This window comes from Stegodyphus dumicola, chromosome 4, assembly GCF_044657685.1.
Source record: "Stegodyphus dumicola isolate Sdum_Otavi_A_Nest chromosome 4, ASM4465768v1".
In the NCBI taxonomy this organism is placed as follows: domain Eukaryota; kingdom Metazoa; phylum Arthropoda; class Arachnida; order Araneae; family Eresidae; genus Stegodyphus; species Stegodyphus dumicola.
Window position 1 is genome coordinate 208015924 of NC_140771.1, and position 23404 is coordinate 208039327.

Genomic DNA, 23404 nt, shown 5'->3' on the forward strand with positions numbered 1-23404 from the left:
GGCTAAATATTTACTTGGAGCAATTTTTATAATTATTATTGTATAGTTATAATTACTGGCTATATGACGATAATCAATAAAATATAGTAGCTATCACTAATAAAATATGGTAGCTGTTAATTCTGAAAAAGGAAACATACTGCCAGTGTGTCAAAATGTCTCAAAGATAATTTCCCAACTGCGACTGTACATTAAGCGTGGGCTATACATTTTGCTTCGTAACGACCATTCCAGAATCAATGTTGTAATTAACATTTACACGCAGACATCAATTTTTTAGTAATCATTCGTTTACATAATTTAGCATTTTGTTTTTATTAAAGTGTTATGTTATTTAGCATCAAAAGCATAACTAATATCTTTTTTTTCATATTTTCTACGAAAATTTACAGATACATAACGCTTTCAGCATAATGAACAAAATAACGCCACTAATATGTCAAAACAATCAATCATAAATGTCTGACAAAACATCGAGTATCTTACCATACGTTTATCAGGAAAACAGATTTCAGAGTTTTAATCTTTTGCTACAAAATGCCAACGTTCAATGCGCTTATTTTTAAAACGGTAGTATACGAAAATCCGTTCCACTAGTTTTATGAAACTGCATTTTGAAGTTACAGGTTAGTTATGTTACGTTCATTACTCAATGTATTTTAGATCTTGTCTATACACTTAATATAATGAATCAGAAGACAATTTGCAAAGCACCGTAGAAGAAAAATATGACACTAATAAAACAAAACAACAATATTAACTTTTCACAAAACACTTTAATCACTTTGACATATATGACAATGTGTGTGTGCTTTTATAATTTGGCCAATGACATTCATGAACAAATAGAAACATGTATTCACATTAAATGTAAAAGCCTGTCCTGACTCGACACAGTCCATAAACTTTACATCAGATATTTTTCTTAGAATATATCTCATATATTTTTTGTGTATATATTTATATATATATAGATAGATCTACAAATCTCTCAATCACTTATTGGTACACGATCACACCAACAATTCAACTCAAAAGCAAATGCAGGTCTTCTAGGACATGCAAGCCGCTTCAGACAAAAGAATAACACAGAAAAGAGACTTGAATGTTCCCTTCAGATCTGATTTGCAAGCGAATACTTCCGTAGGAAGCTTTTGCGACGTAGAAAACGAAAACAACGTCAAAATGAGCTTTACAGAACTACTTGCAAAATGTCTTTAACTTTGTCTTTGCTATCTAATATTTACATATATTTCTGAAGATCTCTTTCTCTCTCAAAATATCAATGCTTACTCATTAAAATATATCTCAGGAACTATACCCTACTTTTCTCTATTTTTTAATTCAAAAACAAACGTGGCCTTCCACTTCATGGTCATTCAGAAACACGCAGAAGCTAAGAAATCACACATGATAATCGCTCCCGCCGTCTGTACTTTGTTAATGCCATTATTATTCTGATAAAAAATTTGAACTTCTTATCACTGTTAATCAATAAAAATAAAATTTTAAATTATTCAACAGTTTTTTTTTTTTCTTTTAATGGTTGAAACCAAAACAAACAAACAAAAAAAAAATAACATTTATTTTTGATTTTCTGCGCATCCATTGCCGTAGAGAACTTCGTCGTAAAATAAAATATAAAACAAAAACATAAAATTCACCAATCTTCCTACAAAACAATTTACATCTGTACATTTTGATTCGAAACATGACTATAAAACAATATTTTTTAAAAATTATTTTTGCAAACAAAGCAGTGTAGAAGTTTCCTAAAATAAATGTTTTATAAATAATTACAATTTAAAATAAATATTTTCTTTTGTGTACTTACGATCAAAGTTAATCTGAAATACCGAAAGCATAATTATTTCATTTTCTGGAGCAAATCTTACAATGATGCCACTCAAAGATGCATAAATTTTAAAACATTTGGGAAAACTTCCAAGCGTACTTTCCATTCGAAGTCTTCTATTTTCAACACAGTTTTTATATTAATATATACTCTTTTTGATTTTTCTCTCATAATCGTCTCTCTTTTTGATTTTGTTAAAGCTATTTGAGCTGAAAAGTTTTAAGTTTCTTCCGAACTCGCGTTATCAACTAGACATGTGAAAAAAGCATAGAATTTCAATAAAAAACTATAAGTATAATAATAAATGTTATTTACAGGCGTAACTGACCAATATTGTAACATTATGCGGTCGTAACCCATTAATCAGAAATTCTTAACAACTACATGGCATCTATCTATCTATTGTTATAGCCTGACGCTGCTTTATGTCATAAAATTGGTATGTATTAAAATGACTATCGCGAAATTAAAAATGCAGCAATATGATCAACGTTTAGCCTTTCTTACTATCGGTTTTAAATGCACTCAGCTCGCATGTAAGGCCTTTGTCTTAAATTAAGCAGACGTAAGATATCTTCATTCATATTGCAGCCTTCATGACCATGCAGTGAGCAGGCATATTATCACAAATACAATTTTACTACTCTAAATTTCTCACAATGACTGCTGTATATCAGAGTCATGGCAAAAAAACAATGATATTCGTGCCCGATATGCATGCTCTTATGGACGTAGTTTTCAATACATGAAAAAAGCTCACAGGAAAGATTACATCGATAGCACTAAGTTTAAACAGTTCTGAACAGGAAACATTTACACAACAAAAAAGATTATTTTGATTTAATGTTATAAAATATTCCATCGTAATACGTTCAACAATTTTTTTAAAACTCTTTCACTAGATTAAGAGTCAAATTGCACCTCTAAAAACTTCTGAAATTAAATCTATGCAACTGTAGCAATTGTTAATAAAAGAAATGAGGACCAAAAAAAGGGGGCAATATTACAAATATTAAATTAGCAATTCAAATACATTATTTTAAAATTACATTATGATTAAAAATCTCTTCTCTTCTTCTCACCGACTTCCTAATTCTTGAAAAAGATTCCTCATTTAAAAGTATTAAATCTATTGTGCTATCAATAAATGTTACATTACATGAATACTGCGTTTATATATACCACAATAGCACCTTATTCTGAATCGTGACCAGGACGATTCAATTCAAAAATCACAATCATTTTAAACTCTTTTTCACTATTGGTATTAGGCACATAAGAACTGGAGTAATGAAATAAATAGTTATTTAAATATACCGAATCATTTCTTATTTCTTAGAAAACACTAAACCTAATTTATCTCAGCAAAAAGGAAAAAAAGGCACAACAATATTGATGATTTCTGACCATACTTCAGTACAGAGAGTGAAAACATACTGAATGACCAACATTTATAGCAAAATATAACTCATAACTGAAACAATTATTTCCACTAAAAATATCACATATATTCAATTTTTAAATTATAGTATTAAAAACAAACTTTTTTTTTATCTTCAGAAAAACAAATACATTTATGAATTTAAAGAAAAACATTTGCAGGAATAATTTCAACCAGTCAATAAAAATATGAAATTTTTCAATTCTGATAATTCACTTAAAAATTTTTTTAAAGCAAACTACTACAGCAAATTCATACAGAAAATTGGATTCAAACATCACTCAGAATGTTCTCAGTTCCTTCCTTTGTAAAAATTATTCCACAAAAATATAATTTCAAAAACAGACAACCATGTTATAAATGAAGAAAATGTTCTAACTCATTCCTCTACATTCCACATTTCATTAAATATTAAATTTTAAAAAAAAGAATAACCATTTAGCATATATAGTTCAAAACCTTAGAGAGAGAAAAAATTACTTTCTTATGAATATCACATTTTGAATGGTTGTGTGTCAGGCAAAGATTAAGAGAATGAATTATACATATTCTTTTCCTATCAGAAATACCATATGTAGCTTCCAAGTTGCCTGAACATGAAAAAACATTTTCTCCTGAACCATACTCAAGTCTTACAGAACAAACAGATCAACATTAAATAAATGGCGCACATGATTTCTGGCAGGATCTTAATACAGCTGATTTATTTTGAAAGCTGATTAAAAAAAGTGACAAATGTTCACAAAATTAATATGAATGACTTATGCTGTTAAGTCACAGCTGATATTTGGTATTCATGTTAATAATAATGTAACAAGAAACAAAGGTGCTATGAATGTTGAAAAGAAAATGCTAGATATTAATATACCCTGAATCCAGAGAAATTAAAAATGTAAAGCTTAATGCTGCAAAGCAGAAATTTTTATCATGTTGAAAGCATTGATTAAAAATGTGAATATAATAATAAATAAGCAAGCATCCAAGCAAGAAGCAAGAAGATTTTTTTGGCAAAAAATATACATCCTACCCCAGAGTGTCATTTGAAAGTGACAACAGATGTTTAAGGCTTAAGAAAGATTCCCTTTGTTTCTTTGTTTTAAAATGCAAGAACTAGATGTTTAAGGCTTAAGAAACATTCCCTTTGTTTCTTTGTTTTAAAATGCAAGAACTAGATGTTTTTCATTTAAAAATGCTGTGAAAGTTTACAGATGCTGTTATTAGTTTTTTATTGCATTATTGAAAACTTAATTGCATCATTCGTAAAACATGCATATTAATGTATACATGGCTGGGCAAAACCTCTTATGAAGACCCTTCCTCTAATTTTCCTCAATGTACCAGATAACACTGATGCCAATTATGTAAAGTATTTCATGTTATAATTAAAAAAAAGTTTTTTTTTTTTTTTTTTTTTTTTGCATGTTTTGTTTTTATGGCTTCAATTTAGTAAATGCTGTATAAAATCTATGCATTTTAAATTAAGTCTTATTTCTTCAGGATATTTAATTTGATTGTTTAAGGGCAAAGCACGTAAGGGATATTTGCATCCTCCAATTTTTCTTAATAGAAATCAGATAAAAGGAAATCTTCAGAGTTCTGGAAAATTTCCTTACCCTTCTAACATTAGAAAAGCTTGGCTTGAAAAATACATAAAAATCTAACTTTTTAGATACTACGAGAGGATTTAAAAACTCTCTTGAAAGTGAAGGCCCCCAAATGGATGGTTTGATAGTTTTTACAAGCCAAACGCATAATAAGAAAATATTTTAAGAGAATAAAACATATTACCAAGTATTACAAAGATTATTACCCACTATCAGAACCTTGAAAATATGTTAAACAAGACTTCCCACCCACTCGGACATATTCTGTTCTAATCTCGAATCAAACATGTGCATTTATTTCCTACATGTAAAACTCTAGAATATAAAAATTTATTTATATCATTTAAATTATACAATTAAAATATATAATACATAACATTAGTTTCAAATTTTATGAAAATAAATAAAATGTTGTTTTTAAAAGAATGTGCTGAAACAAAAACATTATGGCAATGATTTAAATAATTACATAAATATTTAATAAACAATTGGAAAGCTACATATTGATGGATTTTAATGCAAATTTCCATACTTCTCATACATTAGCCATCTAATATACTAAATACAGCAGATTTGTGTGTTAAAGACAGATGCATGTACACAAGTTCAGTTCGAGTTCACTAATATTCCTCTCATTAGAAACACGATTTTCTTTATCTAATCACCTTCAAACTCTCTAACACATAATCACTCAGTTTTATGTGTGTATATATATATATACTTTATTTATATTTATATATATATTTACAAAACAGCTGTTTACTCATGAAAACATCTAAGCTTCAGCAAAAACTCCAATTGTTGCAAATATATAGAGGCCTTTGAAAATGCACAATATTGTGCTATAACAACAACCGGAAGAAAGAGGAGAAACAAAAATATTTTGTACACTTTTTTTCAGTAGTCAGACTTCAGCAAAGCCTCAGATTTCACAAAAACTGATATCCACGATAATGTTCATTAATTCTTTAGAAATATCCTCGTACAGTCTTCATAGTCCATTCTCATGTGATAAAATACACAGTGAAAAATGTTACTCTGAAATATGGCAAAAGAAAGAACATGCATTTCTGGCTTTTCTTTGAAGCATGTTAATTTTTCTCTTCTCTTTCAATGGCCAATATGAAAATTTAACAAACCTGCTTTGCATGGCTTGCATAAATAATTCATTTAAGATGGCAATACATGAAATTTCACAAGCAGAAGGTATGAAATGTTAAAAAAAAATTTCCCACTTCATTGATTAAAATGTATGCGTTACAATTTTAAAATGCTGGTTTTATAGCACCTTTTCATAAAAACCCGTATACATTTCCTATAAATTTTAAAAAAATACTTTCATACGCTTACTTTGGCTTAACTAAATTTTGAAAAAATGGCTATCATTATGTGGAAATTCATGAAAAGGGTGAAAAAGTTAGTGTGTGTATATGTAAAAAATATTCAGAATATACAATTTTTTACATGAAATGACCTGAACTTATCATATAATTACACAGTAATATATAATTTCCAACAAATATTTTAAATAAAAAATGTCAGTTGTTTAAAAGCGGACAAAAAAAATTTTAAATGTAAAAGTTAAAATTTAAAATTTTGTAACATTTAAAATTCAATAAAAATTAAAATGTATTACTACTTAGTTTAATATAAAATTTGATTTACAGTTGCACATTTTATGCTTTGAAAACAATATCTTCCATTTATCATATAAACAGGTGTCTACCAAATATTAATTTTTTAATAACTTGAGGAATAGATTTACCTATTTGTCTCAGCGACATATAACGATTTCCAGGTGCTTAAATTTAAAAACAAAATCTTTTATAAAGTTTAGTTAAAAATTAAGCATTTACTAAAAATTAAAATGTTGAGGCACTTAAAAAATTTATATTAAACATAAATATTTTCTTAACATTTCGTTACCCTTTGCAAGGTAAAATAAATGCGAGAATAACAGCACTATAATAACCATTATAAGCATATTTTCTCTAACGTTATCTCTCATGACAACCCCAAATCACTTCAATGCACCCACGATCTAGTAGAAGTTATAGCAGTCTGGTGGTGCTGAGAGCTCGTAGAAGAGCCATTCATTGCAGATGGGTCAAAATTAAAGTCCAGGTTCCCATCAACACTTAGTTCATGTCGAATAACTTGATCAACGTCACATTCCAAGCCTTCAGGAAGAGGTTCAAAGTCCAGATCCTGTGGCAGAGAGTTGTACAAAAGGTGCCCAACTACATGGCTAGCTGTATTTACCAAGGAAGTTGCTGAAGATTGCTGTTGTTGCTGCTGCAGTTGTTGCTGCTGTTGGTTCATCATGTGCTGATGGTAGGAGGGAGCAGGTGCCTGTGGCGTGCCTGAGCATGGTGCAAGCATAGGTGACAAGCGTTCCTCTTTTATTTCTTTGTACAGAGACTGTTGCTGGGGCTGGTGATGGGTTGAACCTCTCACTAAAGAGTCTGCACTGTCCATGAATGATACAGGCCGATACTGAGGCATTCCATCAAGCTGCGTTGGTGGTGCCATTGTATGATGTTGACTAATGGTCTGTAAGCGTGTCAGTGTATATGGCCTGCCATTGACGGTTTCAATAACCTGTAAAGCAGCGAAAAAGAATAATAATATACCAGCAATTGCATCAGTATATCAGCTTGAAAATCACTGAAGAGTAATTAATTAAATACTTAAAAGTATCGAATAAAGCTATAATAATACTTTAAGTATATATACATATAGTATTATTATATTAAGTACATATTTAAAGTATTATTACCTTAATATAATAACACTTTAAGTATAATAATACTTAAAGTATCAAGTACACATTATTCACAAATTTACATTACACATATAAAATATACACATAAATAACATTTCAATTCAAAACTACCAGTTATATTCTTCATAAAAGAATGAGACCAACAAGGCAAGTATCTAATGAGAACACAATAGCAAACTTTTTTAAATGCACAACATACCACATCTTTTATTTAGATGAATAAGTAAATGATTTATTTATGACAGCAAAACATTCAACGGCTATCTATTTAAGATGGATGATTTAATGAAGCAATTTTAAGGGTAACTAGTTAATAATAATCTTATATACAAAAACTCTATGTTCAAGCTATTCCAAAATTCTCCGACCCAGTGCGATCCTAACTGCAAGGTAAAGTACCAACTTCATCTCAGACTGGAAATGGAGCACAAATGTCAAAAAATACCTTCCATTACAAAGATAAAAATTGCTCCAACAGGTAACAGGGGAACAGCAAAATACGTTATAGATAGACTGATTTAACAACCTTCGTTGCGAAGCAAATTAGAAAACGTAATCCTATTCATTACAGAAGAATTCATCGAAATGAACCACGACGAAACCTTTCACTCGCCATTCATAGCTTACACGACTGTACGAGACCTTAATTAAATTACGACTAAAATTGAAATAAACTAAACTAAACCCAGTGGCGCAACAGCCGTAGTGGGCCACGGTCTCGAATGCCCCAAAATCTACTTTCTTGACCTTGGGCCCCGGAGAGCATCAGCATATGCCCTGGACAAGTGCTCAGACAACCTTGCCCAACTCGGGAAGCAAACCCAGGACCTGAGGTGCAGCTGCGCGACATGCTAGCCACTAAAATTCCAATAAATAATCTAAATTATATACAACGATAATCAAGATATGTCTATAAAGACCTTTGTACAGATACATTAAACTGAGAGTTTAGTCACAGATTTTGACTAAGAATACCAGCGATAGTCTATTTCTAAAGAGTAAAACACTGATGAATATAAACAAGATTATTTACAATACAGTTATTGAAAATTGAGGAAGTAGCTCCCATTTTTCAATGCTTAGTGACCAACAACGTCGAAAATTACGTGGCAACAATAGAAGCTGCGGGCGCATGAGACAAATAAGTACCTGAATATACTGCCAGATGAAAAGTGAGAAGAATGAGACGTTTTGTCCTAATCTATAAAAACAGCTGCCGATCCTTCCTCTTGTCCCGACGAATAAAACCAACCACGGTGGCATTCTGTATTGTCTCAATCTTCATGGAATATTTAGTAGCACATAATTGAGAACACTTTATGGTTTTATAATAATACATATAATTTCAGAGTTTCCTTCATGTACAGAACACATCTAAAAAATCTTCACATCAACTGAAGACTACTCAAATCAAACCCATATTGAAGAAATTACTTATATATTTCAAGAACTGTCACTCTTACATGTAGTTACAAATTTCATCATTCATCCACATCTCAAGAAGAAGGAAGTGCACTTCAAAACAAAGAATTTTTTTAATTACTAAATTATTCCTTTGTAAATATTACATCATAATTGCTGGGTAGATAACTTAAAAGGTAGAAAATGTTATAACGCATAAGAAATACGGGCGAGTTACGGGTAGGTATCTCTACCCAATAACAGAAACATAAAAGTTCCTGAATCGCATTTCGGAAAAAAAAAAAAAAAAAGAAAAAAAAAAAAGGGGGACGAAATACAGAAGACACCATCGAAAGCAAATAATTATGAAAGTTAAAATAATAATGCACAATGTTGCTCCGTTTGCAACGATTCTATATGAAAAATAAAATTTAAGATGCGCGTAAGGATTACATCAGGTTGCTGAAATGTTAAAGAATGATACCCATGCACCTCTTGGTGCAAATCGTCCTCATTACAGAAACAAATAATAAAATAAAGAGAAATTTCCATATGTCAGTCATATCGTGCTTGAAAGAAGCGTGCAGCCTCCACATTAATATAATTGGCATAATTTGATTCTAAAATTAGAAGCACCTCAACCCAACGGGAAGTCGCGTACAAAAATATTTAAGCAATACAATAAATGTAATAATTACAATAAAATACATACATCATAAAATTAAATGAAATTACGAAACACATGGAAGAAAAGAAGCTGAATAAATTATCGACAGAAATATGATAACCAATCAGGTAAATTTGCTCTTTTATTTTCACGTCTAACATATTTGTGGGTTTCTTAACCAAACCGAGTACAGCCCGTAAGTATTTAATTTCTGAAAGAGCAAACACGTTGTTATTTTTTTCCCCTCCTCTTATTCCCCGGTTGCTCAAAGACTCCAACATTTCTCAGGGAAATGTATACTCTCAATAGCTAATATTAATTGTAATAGGTGCCAAAACAAATGTTGAATGATCAACAAAATTAGCTATTGATATTTTGATTCAGTCTCAAGCTAGATGTCAAGTCATTCAGGATTCTGTCTGGGATTTCGGCTTCTTCCAAACCTTGAAGGACTCGGATTGAATTTAACCCTTTCCGGCACGCTACCTTTTAAAGTCGGAGTTTTGATTAAAAGAAAAAAAAAAAAAAAAAAAGGTAGGCAGTCTAATTAGGCCTAGAGGAGTACACAAGTAAAATTTTGTGAAGATAGCACTTATTGTTTTAATTCTGTAGATGTGCCCAAAGTGGCACACTGATTGAATAGAACTTCGAAAAGAGTGCTGAAATGAGCATTGTTGTCAATGAACTGACCGATGAGATGCGGAGAAACAAAGAATACAGACTCTCAGTTGTCCTAGATTATCGGTGAGCATGGTCTGGGCACACCTAGGGTTTGCCGTTTGATTTTAAGCAAGATTTCAAGGTAAAAATTTAAAACTAATATATAATAAGGAGATTAGCATACAGCCAAAAAAAACATAGAAATTTCTTTTCAAACAATTCCTTTTATACCCTAAAAAAAATATGGAAGATTTCTTTGAAAAATGAGGGTCTTAAAAAACTAAATATGGCTAAAATATATGGACTGGTTTGTGTTGAGCTGCCATCCACTATAAATAAAGAAGGTTCAGAGTAACCTATAAATCCTTTTTCATTTTAATTTTTCTGTGCGTACAGAAGGAAATTTTTAGGTGTGTCCAGACCGGACACACTGTGCCGAAAAGGGTTAGGCACTGATAATTGTCCAAGCTATAATTGAAATTAAAAAAAAAAAAAGAAAGTAATGCCATCGAAGACCTGGACTGAGACAGACATCCATTTTCACCCCGCCGATAATAACCGTGAAAGAACTCAGAAAAAAATTAATATACATTTACCTGCTGTGGTTGATGAGGTGGTGAATGCCTCTTGGCCATGGCACTCAAAGGATCAGGACTGGCCTGCTGCTGATAAGAATGAGGCCGGTATTCACCAGAATTATGGCTCACTCCACCATTGCTGCCGTAATGAGGGTTGTAATTCATTGTATAACCTCCACCAGAACTCAGTTGCTGAGGTGAAGGCCGACCATTGGAAATGGGCTTCACAGCACAATCCGTAAGTCGTCCAAAACCGCCATCTGGATCTCCAGCAGATCCATTTCTCAATTTCATTGATTCAGCAAGGGACTTTACCAAATGATCTGTCGTAAACCTGAAAAACAATATTCAGGTTTTTATATTTTTTTACTGATTGCTAGAGATCTATCTTTGATACATTCAGCTGAAAATTGGGGGGGGGGAAGAAATCTCAAATTTAATGGGGTCAGTACAAAACATTCATTACATGTAATGATAACTTCATGCAATAATATTTTTAAAATGGAAATCCAGAATCTCTACCAGAAGGAAAATAAATCTTCACATCTCGAAACAAGCTGAAATTATTACTTGAACGATGAAATAAGCTGAAATTATTTTAAATATTCCGCGTATTCTAAGAAACACCTGCCAAAGAAAAATTTTAAATCAGAAAAAACAGCAACTCTATTTTGTAATAGATTTTGAATAAAACTCTTTTAATTTTCAGGGCAATCGGACACATACATTCTCTTCTTCACGAGCAAAAGAAGTTTGCAGATTGGGAGAAACGATGACCGTATTTATATAGAAAGCAATGGTCAGAGCAAAGCGAATATAAACATAGCGCCATCTGTTGAGAAAACAGTCGAAACCAAATAGTTATAAGTAAGTAATTTTTTCCCTCGACAGATGACGCTAAACTCGCATTTGCTTTACTCTGGCCATTGCTTTCCATATTAATATGGTAGTCGCTCTCCCGAAAATCCAGAGATTCATATTAATAAAGATAAAAGAATAAATAATTTCATCAGCTAACTCATAAAGATTGTCGAAAAAATGCAAGAAGATTAAAACTAAACAAAAGTTTTTGTTCGCACCTAAACATAGACTGATTGCTTGAGCAGAATTTTAAATGTCTACTTCCTTGTAAGATGGATATTCCTTTGGACTTCCTTTTCTGTCACCATTTCCCACTGGGAAATCATCTGACGAATTTCTTACATGTAGTGCTAAAACAGCCTTACTTCATTGAGCCGGACACGTCGCGATAATAGCTTCGATACTTGAATAGATAAACTGACAATGGGTTTCCAAATAGAACTAATTAACACATTGAAGGGAAATAAAGTGTGTGGTCCGATAGTCAAATGAATATGCTTTATATGGCTGAGCAATTTCATACATTTTCATCTCGTTAAGCACTAAATGAGATCACCTCAGGTTTCAGGCAACAGGTACTGTTGGCTGATCACCGCAGGTTTCGGGCAACAGGTACTGTTGGCTGATCACCTCAGGTTTCAGGCAACAGCTACTGTTCGCTGATCACCTCAGGTTTCAGGCAACAGCTACTAATGGCTGTGTACCTGGTGAAGCAACGCACTTATCACCGTATCAACCAGTTTGCACATAATATGTCTGATCGCTGTCGAAATTAATGGAGGTTTATTTAAATAACATCTATGGCAAAATAAAGTTGATATTTTGCCTAATTGGAAATTCCACGTATAGTTTAAGTGAATAGACCTAAAAGCGATTATTAACTGGAAAAAAGAATTCAGTTTAAACGATTCTTATTTAATTAAATAAATGGGCTTGCGAATTAGAAAATTGGTCAAGTATAGTGTTTTCATTTAATTACATCACAATATAAATTTAATTCGATATAATACCCATAGACTTCAAAATTCAGACTTTCATTTGAAACGACTGTATATTTATAGAAAAATAAGTTCAGTAAAAAATTCATTTTCCTGAGAAATTTCGCCACCGAACTGAGAATTTGAATAGAAATATATATAACTTTCAATTATTTAAAAGCAAAATATGGAAAATACTGAAACTTTATTTCAATAAAAAGCAGAACTTCCGATTACTCAGTAACGAAGTTGATAAACCTAACAAACTCCCAGATGTCCAGTTTATTGAACATAGAAGCTAAAAAAAAAAAAAAAAAAAAAGAGAGATTTTATCCTCAAAGATTTACGAAATTTAAATAAATGTATTTTAAACTGTTCGCGAAACTTAATATTCCATTGAACAATAATGCAATATCTCTTCAAAAAATATTTTTACCAGTTACAGAAATCAAGGAAACATTTATGAATGTTTTCTTGGATCATGTAAAATGTCTGGTTAATTTTCCTCGCAGATTATTATTATTAAGATTTATTACTCCTTAAATGGAAATTTCTATAAAGTGATACGAATCCGTTTTAAGTTATTTTTAAAATTTGAGGACCTCACTATGTACAACCGATTATGATACAATAAATGAAGACTTTTCTACCGACGATAAGTGCTATTATGAAATTCTACCGAATTTGCATCCTTATTATAACATCGGTTCATATTGAACGGTGCAAGATCTCATCTCTGAGATCTAGTTCAGTTTACAGATATTTCCTTTAGCAAAATTGTTATTGTTTTCTTACCCCCAAATTGTTGACGGTCCAAAAAATGTATACACTTTTGTTACATTATTTCTCTGCGCTCAAAATCGGTCATTTCTCTCATACTATATTACTTCTAATTTTCAACCGAATCGATGCAACAGTGTTAATTGTGTACCTGCATTTTCACGAAAATCAGAATTACTACTAGTACCTGCAACAGTAACCTCAATTTTTTTTTCAATAATACTTGAAGCATTATTTATGCAGTACGAACAGAAATACGTTTGAGACCCTCATAACTAATCACCGATTCTTTTAACATTGCAGAAGCGTGCCCAGATGATAATGGTTCGTAAAATGGATCGGGAGTGCAAATCACACGCTAATAATAAGAGTGAGGTAGAATAGTCACGACTAAATAAAAGTTACGATTAGCTGTCTGGATCCAAGTATTTTTTATTGATTTCAAACAAACTATTTCTACTTTAATAATGCAGTTTAATGTTTTCCGTAAATATACACATTATTTGAAAATAATTTGAATGTATTTATATTACAATCCAAAAATTTTCAATATAGTAAAGAGAAAGCGATGGTAAGTAAATGAAAGATAATATCAACTTAAAAAAATAAACTGGGTAAAACTTCATTTCTAAAAGTGAAAAAGCACAACTTCACATCTACACGTGATTTAGTGATTTAAGCTGTTTATGAAAAATCTCGCTTCTTACAAGATGCATATCGGTAATCAAGCTTAAAAAAAAAAAAAAAAAAAAAAAACTACGCATATTAAATTATTCTGCTGATTTTCACTTCTTGAATGCATTCTTATGATTATTCTAATCAATAAACAAACCATGAATTTAAACATTCTATGAAGGAACAGTGCCATAAATATACAATGAGATAATGTAAGAAATTCAGAAATGAAAGTTCTCACCTGTCCATTGAATTTGTGGACGCGGATGGAGGAGGTTCATAGCCGCCTAGGTGTACTAATTCCGGCGAATTCCAAGGTATGGGTGATAGAGGGGGCATGTCACTATCGTGCATGTCCGATTCGACTGCTGGTATTGGCGATAAGCGGCCACCACATGAGCTAGCATTGGATGAGGCCCTCGGACGGAAATCTGGACTCAACTGGAAGCCATGATGCACAGGTGAGTCTGGAAATTGGTCCTGGCCTTCAGATACTGAGGAACTCGGACTCGGCGTAGCTCCATTTCGGAGGGCTTCTACCTTCTTCTTTACACGGCCTCGTTTCTTCTCGTATTTCTGTGTCTCCATGCTGGTAGCTCTGCGGCGGGCCGCTTTTCCTGGTTTTGCATCTGGATTGATCATCCACCAAGAGCTTTTGCCAGTGCCTTCATTCTGAACACGCATAAAGCGATTGTGCAAAGACAGATTGTGTCGGATTGAGTTCTGCAAGAAAACAGAAATACGATCATTCAACTTTCTACGTGCAAATGATAATAAATAGCAATAATATACTAAGGAAATAACAGTATATCCCCAGAAAATTATGTTCTGGAAAGCTTCCCCCCCCCCCGAAAAAAAAGACGTTTCTCAATGTTCTCTTCTGTTTATATAAAAGTATGCTATACGCCTAAATAAATCTGGATTACAAAGAGCGTAACTTTAAATCTGAACAGCACTACTAGCGTTGTAAAATATCGGAAGCATTTACACATTTTTGATGATAAAAAATAATAAAATTTGTAAATTTTCGACTGAAGCTTCAGCTTTAGATATACTAGCACAAAAAGGCAAAAAATTTGTAATGCATGTGGAAATGAAGAACTCCTTACATAATGGATAGAAATAGAATATAAATATAGAAATATCAATCACGAAGTCCCAAATGTATGCTATACATGTCAAGAATTATTTATTTAATTACATTTTGAAAAAATAAATATATTGCGCGTATATACGTTTTAAAGGGGCAGAACTTATAGCATGACTCAACAGGTAAATAATTCAAAAGTTACCGCTTCAACTTAAAAACCTTCTTCTCCTCAATTTAAAGTATTATAAACTGCATATTTTCCACTGAAACTTATCAAAATAAACACATAACGAACGGAAGAAAACCGATTGCCGTAAAATTATAGGACTCATCCCTCATCGGAAAGGGGAAAAAGTTATCCGCCCCTTCTGTTTCATTAAAACAAGCCCTCACGCTGGGAAGAGAGGGGGGGAAGAAAAGAAACAAAGAAATAAATGAAAAAATGTCCAACATCGATCAAGACACTGAGACTGTTGCCAACAGCTACGTAATGACCCTATCGCGTGTGCAGTGGACATCGAATCTCTCCTTTCTTCCTACTAGCCACATGCACGTGTGCCCATGAGGACACGCATCTTTCATGCGAACGTCAGATAAAAAAAGTTAGTGGAAGAAAGGTTTAAGTTAGCACACATGTAACCTTATACCCTCCTCTCCACGGAGGGGTAGCGGAAAGCACGAAATATGCAAGAAAAGGCCATTTGAAAGAAAAGTTGCGCAAAATACAATTCAGATGTTCAATATTCTAGAGTCGAATTTTGGAATGAAAAGTATTCCAAACTGCAAAGATACTTTAGTCATCCACAGAGTATCTTATGTCTTATGTTATAAGATACTAAACTGCTACGAATTTTGTACATAAACATAATTTTAGTGTAAGTTATATGTGAAATTGCTATATTTTTCTATATATTCTAACATGATAAGCTAAGAGAAATCACGTTCTACCGGAATAATAAGAATACAGGGGCAAGTCTCTTTAAAAAGCTATCTCGCTAATCTGACGAGATATCATCAAGCTGGCAACGGTTTTGGAGACTAATTTTTGTCGCCAAATTCGACGAGAAATCGCCAAAAGCTAAAATACAAACAAAAATTATAACTTGACGACCATTTGACGACATTTTGATCCCGTCCCTGTATCACCGTAATAAGTATCGTAAATGAATAACTGTAAATGGTTTCATGTATAACAGCAACCGTATTTGGTCCTCATATGCCATCCAGTAATTTCGAAAAGCAGAAAGTACTAGAAATATTTCGGCGGCCGGTTACAAACTATGTAAGACCACAGGGAGTATCAGTTCCTCAGTTATTGCTAGTGCACTGTGAGTTCAAAGTACTGAGATATCTCCAGGTTAGCTTCTTCTTTAAATGTGCTTTGCATTGCGTCATGTTTAACGTTTCTCTGCTGAATATAAGGAACAAAATTGTAACAGAAGCCATATTTTTAGATTTTAGGAAAAACACATACTATTTTTTATGAATATATGAAGAGACATTCAACTTTCAAATTTATATTTTATACATATTAGCTACTTAAGTTTTTAAAGGTATGAAACTGCTTTGTAAAAGTACGTACACTGAGAGGATTAAAATATTAATTCATAAATTTTGCTTTTGAAAATAAATTCATATTCATCTGCCAGTGAATTTTCAAGAAAAAATCATTTTGTCTATTTATTTACGTAGACATGTTACTGCGAAAATTAACTTTCATAGCTAAATAAGTTAACTGCGATAAATCCTTGAAAGGATGTCTTCTAAGGATACTAATTAGCTTTTGTGTTATTCGTAAACTACACAAAAGAGTAATTTTTATCTAAAGTACATAAAAATTTAAAATATTTACAAATTTAAGCGGGTGATCTAAATGTTACACACATCTTACAAATATACTACACATAAAGAACGCTTCTATTCTTTATTTTTTTAAACGCTACCTAGAGTTCATTTCTCACAAAGTTTCATTAGAGAATTCTTTGAAGGAATACTTTGGACTGAGCTCAGCAGTTTAGAGTGGTCAATCAATACTATCAATACTTTTGGTTTCTTGAATATAATGCTGCTGAAAAGAATATTCATAATACTGCTGATACCGAAAGTTTCCATCTACAGCAATATCTGCAAGAGTCCGGCTTCGAGGTAGCACTATATCGGTTTAACACAGTGTGGTTTAAAAATTATTAAACAAACTAAATTTTAATAGGGGAAAATGAATTAAAACACAATAGTAAACAAAATAATTTTTAATACATAAATGAAATCCCACCCCGCCTTTATACATGCCAGTAATATATATACACGTCTAAGTTTTTCCTGTGGTTTCCCACAATATATGTACCTATGCTTCGACCGTTCTTTTCTTGGAGCTCAGATAGCTAGTTACCTCTGGAGGAGGTGATGTCACTAATAACGTAGTAAAAATTACACAGAAACTTGCTAGACAATGACGACTGTACGAGAACTGCCTGCAGTAAAATTAACAGCTGAACAACAGTAAAAAAATATTATAACGACTGAAACCCTGCCAGAGTATATTACGGCAGTTAATTCCAATGCTGAACGTAGCCTTACAATTTGTCGTACGACAAACAATGGAATTCGTTTCTGAAAATAAATGTGTTAAGGGAAGAAGCCAAATAAGAAAAATGGGCAGTTACTTATTTTTAGCGAATAAAAAATTCATTTTTTAAAATTATTTTCTAATAAAGATATTGAAATTTATTAATCACGTTTTATTTACTAGAAAAAAGGGAGAAATTTATTTTGGAATCAATTAGCATTTTTACATGTATTTAGGTTTTCGATTAGTACGCTTTCAAACACTCCGGCATATTAGCAGAACCGATAATAAGCACTACGCAAGGTAGTGCTGTATTTCCCAATAACACACAATTAGCCTCCTAAAACGGCTTTCCTATCGGATATAAGCGTGCCGGATTTCTTTTACTAATATGGATTATAAGAGAAAATACTTAACGTTATCGTAAAATAGACACTCTGTGATCAGATTTTATGTCGCTTTCCAAAATGTAAAGCAATATTTATCATACGGTTTTAATAAAGCGACAGAGTCACCAAATCATACGGTATTTCCTTTCATTCAGCAGTATTACAACTTTCTGCAGAAAATAGTAAGATCGGTTTACTATTCTCCATTTAATATCACAGAATACAGCTAAAGCTATGAATCACGATCAGTGAATACCAGAAAAATATAACACATGGACATATATCAATGTTCGCTTATACTCTTAAAAAGCAGCCAGAAAATTTTCACCCCTCATCCTTTTGTTAACTTAAGAATAGCAGAAATTCAGCCACCAGAAATATGATAAAAGCTACCCATACAACTTTTCAAAGTCGCTGTTTCAAGCATAAATCATACAGTCTTCGAAGAAAAGAGATAAAATTTTTTATTGAGTCCAGATTTTGTTGTAAATTATACTAAAGGATTAGACGTTGGTGCTCTTTTGTGCCTGCGCTATGGAGAAAATGGCAGAATCAATTCGCTCTTCTCGTAAATTTATTACCGAGCATTGTGTGATAGCTGGCTGTGGAAATACGAAGTGACACAAAAATCTCATATCCTTAAGCACGTGCAACTGCTATAAGAATGTATGAAAGGTATTGAAATTTTGATATGGAGAGTAGAGAAATAAGCTAATAAAAATTCGATTTAATAATATGGAATTAATATACTTGTAAAGTTGGTATAAAACTTAGTGTATAGACAGGATGCCAAAATTGAAGTACAAGGTATAACACGATTAGTATATAACACGATAAAGTACTAAAAATGTGGCGGGGGGGGGGACAAAAAACAGGAAAATAGGAAAAATTAAGGGAACAAGAAAAAAGTATTAAACATATACTACAACATTATCAGAGTATAAAAAAATGTATTTTAAAACAATGATGATTCTTGATAATTTACATAAATAAAAAAAGAAAATGTTTATACATGTTCTTTATTATTATACATGATGTAATACAGCTGATATTTATAAGCTTTCGTTCTCATAAGCATAATTAATAAAAGACGTTTCTAACGTCATATACTCCAATGAGAGAATAATCATTTGTTGTTCATTACTTTAAAGCTTTAATTTATTTTGATTTAAAATATATTCGAAGGATATATTTTTGGCTGAAAGCATATTTTAGACGGATAACTGAAATACAAAACATTCCACGGATTCTTGTATAAAAATAATGAATGTTCCACCTGCAAATCACTATAAACAGAGCTCTGATGCCAACAGATCAAAGAAAGGAATTTTCAAGGTCTTCATGAAGGCGATATAGGAAGAATTCGTGGCCAATTTAACCCTTTATATACTTCGCGAAGCATCACAGGCATGCCAAAAGTAGTTGCCACATCAAATTTCAAGGCCGTAACATCGACAATTGCATCAGATGCCACCTGTCTCGCTTGCAGAGTTCTTATTATGATATTTATGTGAAACGAGTAAGTCTTCTTGGTGGCAGTTACCTTCTCAAAAGTAATTCTCGAGTAAGGGAAAAAAAAAAAAAGTGATTATAAAAGTGCAACAGTATGTTTTTATTTTCTTGATTTAAATGAGAAAACATACATTTAAAAATACAAATAAAATAAAAAAATTGAAATAATACAGCATAGCTCCACCTAATGTCGATATGATATAACATAATTCCTCCACGAATAATAATAATAAAAAAACCTCGATTTATGATGATTCGAGACAACTTGGTTACTAGAACCCAGAAAACTGTGGAGTTACATTGTTTCATTAACTTTCTCACTTTCAAACGATTCCAGACATCGAAGAAAGCGCTATTAAATAATTTGAAACATTGAATGGTTCACTTTGAACAATTTGTAACTTTCAAACACAGGATGATAAATTTTAATCCATAAATCCTATTGCTTATATTTGAGGTAAACCTCATTTCAGATGGAAAAAGTAATGTAAATATAAAGCAAAATAAAAGCAAAGTAACATATTCCGTGAAGATATTTTGTCGGAAAAGTTTTGTTATTCATTGTCTGCTTTTATTGGTTTGTCTGACGATGAATAAACGCCTATATGTCTTTGAATAACAACACATTATAAATTTTTAATTACTTTTTTGTAGAATTTCCCTACTAGTTAGTATTTTCAAGTCGAAAAAGAGTCTTCCAGTCAGCATATTTAACTGAACTGTTTCATAAACGGTTAAGAAGGGGAATAAACAAAAATTAAAAAGGAGAGTAAAAAGAAAATCAGAAAGGATTCAGATTTTAACGTCGAACCAAAGGGTTTGTTAATTTTTTATGCTCTCGCTGAGCGGAAGTTTTCGAATCTTCTCTTAGATTCATTTCTGCTGATACAACTTCTTTGTTTTTTTTAACTTCATTATTAAACACTACTTTCTTCGCACTTTAAATTCAACAGCAAACTCAAAAAATGTTTAAGAATGTTGTGGCTTTAGTACTCCCAGTACAGTGCTGCCATACATTTCTAGACCCACAAAGGTCACTTTCTATTATTATCGAACCTCACAAGCGCCGAATTAAAAAATTCTAAGCAGTATCAGTTGCAGTAAAGGTAAAATTAAAAATTTTACATATGCAAATGATTAACCCCAAAAATAAAGTAAAAATTTTCTCATCATTCTTCTTCGCTTGCTTTTTTAACTCTATTTAACTATGTATTAAAATGATATAAAGTTTATAACGCTTTGCATTCTAGGAAAATGTCTTAAGTATTAATCGCGATAAGAACTACATACAGGCGGTTCTAATTTACGAACGACGTAAATGATAATGTTTGAGCAATATTTCCAGCGCTAACCATCAATAATGTTTTGTAAGACAAAAGAACTAAGACTGAAATGCTAGGCAAAAGGATAAGAAAACCAGTCCCATCCTCACCGCATCGTGGCGGACAGGCGGCCAAATTAATTGCCGACTATTCAGGAGGACATGAGTCACGGGTGATGAATGGGCAAGGGACGTGGAGGTCTATTCCATGAGATAGCAGAAAACTCAGGCAGGCAATATAAAAGGAATGGTTCAGGGGAAGGGTAAAATAATCCACCTCTTTTCCATTCTCTTCCATTATCCCAGTGCCCATGGAGTAGTTACATAACATCATTTAACACGCCATGCAAACTGCAGAACTCTTTTACTTATCTTTAACACGATTTTAATAAAATAAGATCATAAATTTGCATGTCACGAGATGAGGACAAGTTTTTCGATCACATATTGACATTCAAATTTATAAATGGGGTTTCGTCAAGTATTCCACAAATATGTAATTATGTAATAAGAATATATATTAGCATATAAAATATTATATAGCATTATATAGCGAAATATATAAAGATATTATTGGTTGCGCACGTGTGATAATATTTTAATTAATATAAGATTAAGGACTCAACTTTAATTTGTAATACCCTCTATAGTCTTCTCTTAATGAGTTAATTTGCCTAAAAATAATAACATTCTTAAAATGAATCTTCTCGATGGCATTATTCCCAAATCAATGATTTTCTACTAACGTACAAGATGACATACTAGAAAATAAAAGTAAAATATAAAGCATTTATCAGTGGAATTTTTATTTAACTTTTCTGGAACTAGAGGTTTAAATTTTCGAGAAAATTATGAAGGCTGATATTATAGCTGAAAATTTCATTACCGTTTTTAAATAATTTCATAAAGCACACATTCCATTATATATGAATGTATATGATTTACATTACGTGTGAACTTATATATTTATTTGTTTATCGTGTACTACACAAAACTCAAAAGTGAGGAGTACATAATATATTGTTCACTTTTCTTTCTTTATCACGTAAAATGCATAAACATTTTTTTAGGTGAAATAATAAATATAGAAGCAAGTAAATTTTTATACTATGCAAGTATTCCGATTTTGTTTTACTAAAAAAAATTCATGAAATTAAATGCTTTTTTAGTATAGCTAATAATGGTAATATAGTTTTCTATACTTCTATTTGTTGAGGTTTTTTTTATGCCGTTTCAATAATGATTCTACTCCCGCATTGTAATGAAGAAGCACACTATATAAAATAACAATTGAGAATTTCTTAATTATTTTAAATTAAGGTCATACCTAGTAATATCTGAACATTCCAAATCAGGGATTCTCAACCAGGAGGGAGGGAATTTATGGTTTCAGGGGAGGGGGAATGCGGCCAGCCTGTTATTTAACTGATATAAGTATTTAGTTTTAGTTTATGAATTCAACTTTTATCCAAATTTTGGTATTTAACAACATTTTCTGTTATTTTTTTAATATTATTTATATAATACATTAAAAATAATTTAAATTTAAATAAACGTACATGTATTTTTCGAGAGGAAAGAGGGGAATGTTTGTTTAGCAACGCTGAAAGGTGTGCATGGGACAAAAAATGTTGAAAACCACTATTCAAGCTCCACGTTATGTTTAACACATTCCTATTCTGTTTAAAAGAACCAATTCAATAATAAACTATAAAGAATACAGAGACACGTGTCAAGTATTCCCCGAGTAGTATAGTATAAAGGATGACGTCTACTGATAAAAGGAGGAGAGGGGGGACTTGGCAACTCGTTTTCTAATTCGAGGTTAGTGTGACACGAAAATTGTCCGGCAACGGCCAGTGATGAACGAGGCATCATTTATTGCCGTCCTCTAATTATCGGTGTAGTTCGGATGCCAAGGGCTAGGATAACGATCCGGAGAGCCGGGAATTTTGCAAGGCATGTAGCGGGTTATTACGGGCATCGCTCCAACGGCGACTGCGGCCTCGAAGTCACGGGCATATCGAAAGGGAACGAAAAAGAAACATCGAAATCAATTTTTCGATACAATGCAAGCGAAAAGAAGGGCTCTTATGAGTTCAGATAATGCAAAAGAAAACTTTATAAATCAGTTTCTTAAGAATGAGACTTGATTGTCCTTTTTCAAATAACGATTAATTTTCTGCTATTCAATCTTCACAACTATGCTTAATTGAATAAAGTCTACTAATTTAAGAAGCTT

At 31.9% G+C, this 23404-nt stretch overlaps 1 protein-coding gene across 1 annotated transcript in view; it reads right to left on the bottom strand.

Annotated features, from left to right (window-relative positions):
- Positions 1 to 756: 756 nt before the first annotated feature.
- The window catches only part of LOC118184421 (forkhead box protein O4-like), a 287339-nt gene continuing 264691 nt past the window's right edge, over positions 757 to 23404 (bottom strand). Inside the window, exons 2-4 of the mRNA XM_085815928.1 lie at positions 14526 to 15007; positions 11010 to 11325; positions 757 to 7501 (exon numbers count right to left, since the gene is read on the bottom strand). Coding sequence (XP_085672054.1) covers positions 6926 to 7501; positions 11010 to 11325; positions 14526 to 15007 — 1374 coding nt within the window. The 3' untranslated portion in view covers positions 757 to 6925. The remainder of the gene's footprint in view (positions 7502 to 11009; positions 11326 to 14525; positions 15008 to 23404) is intronic.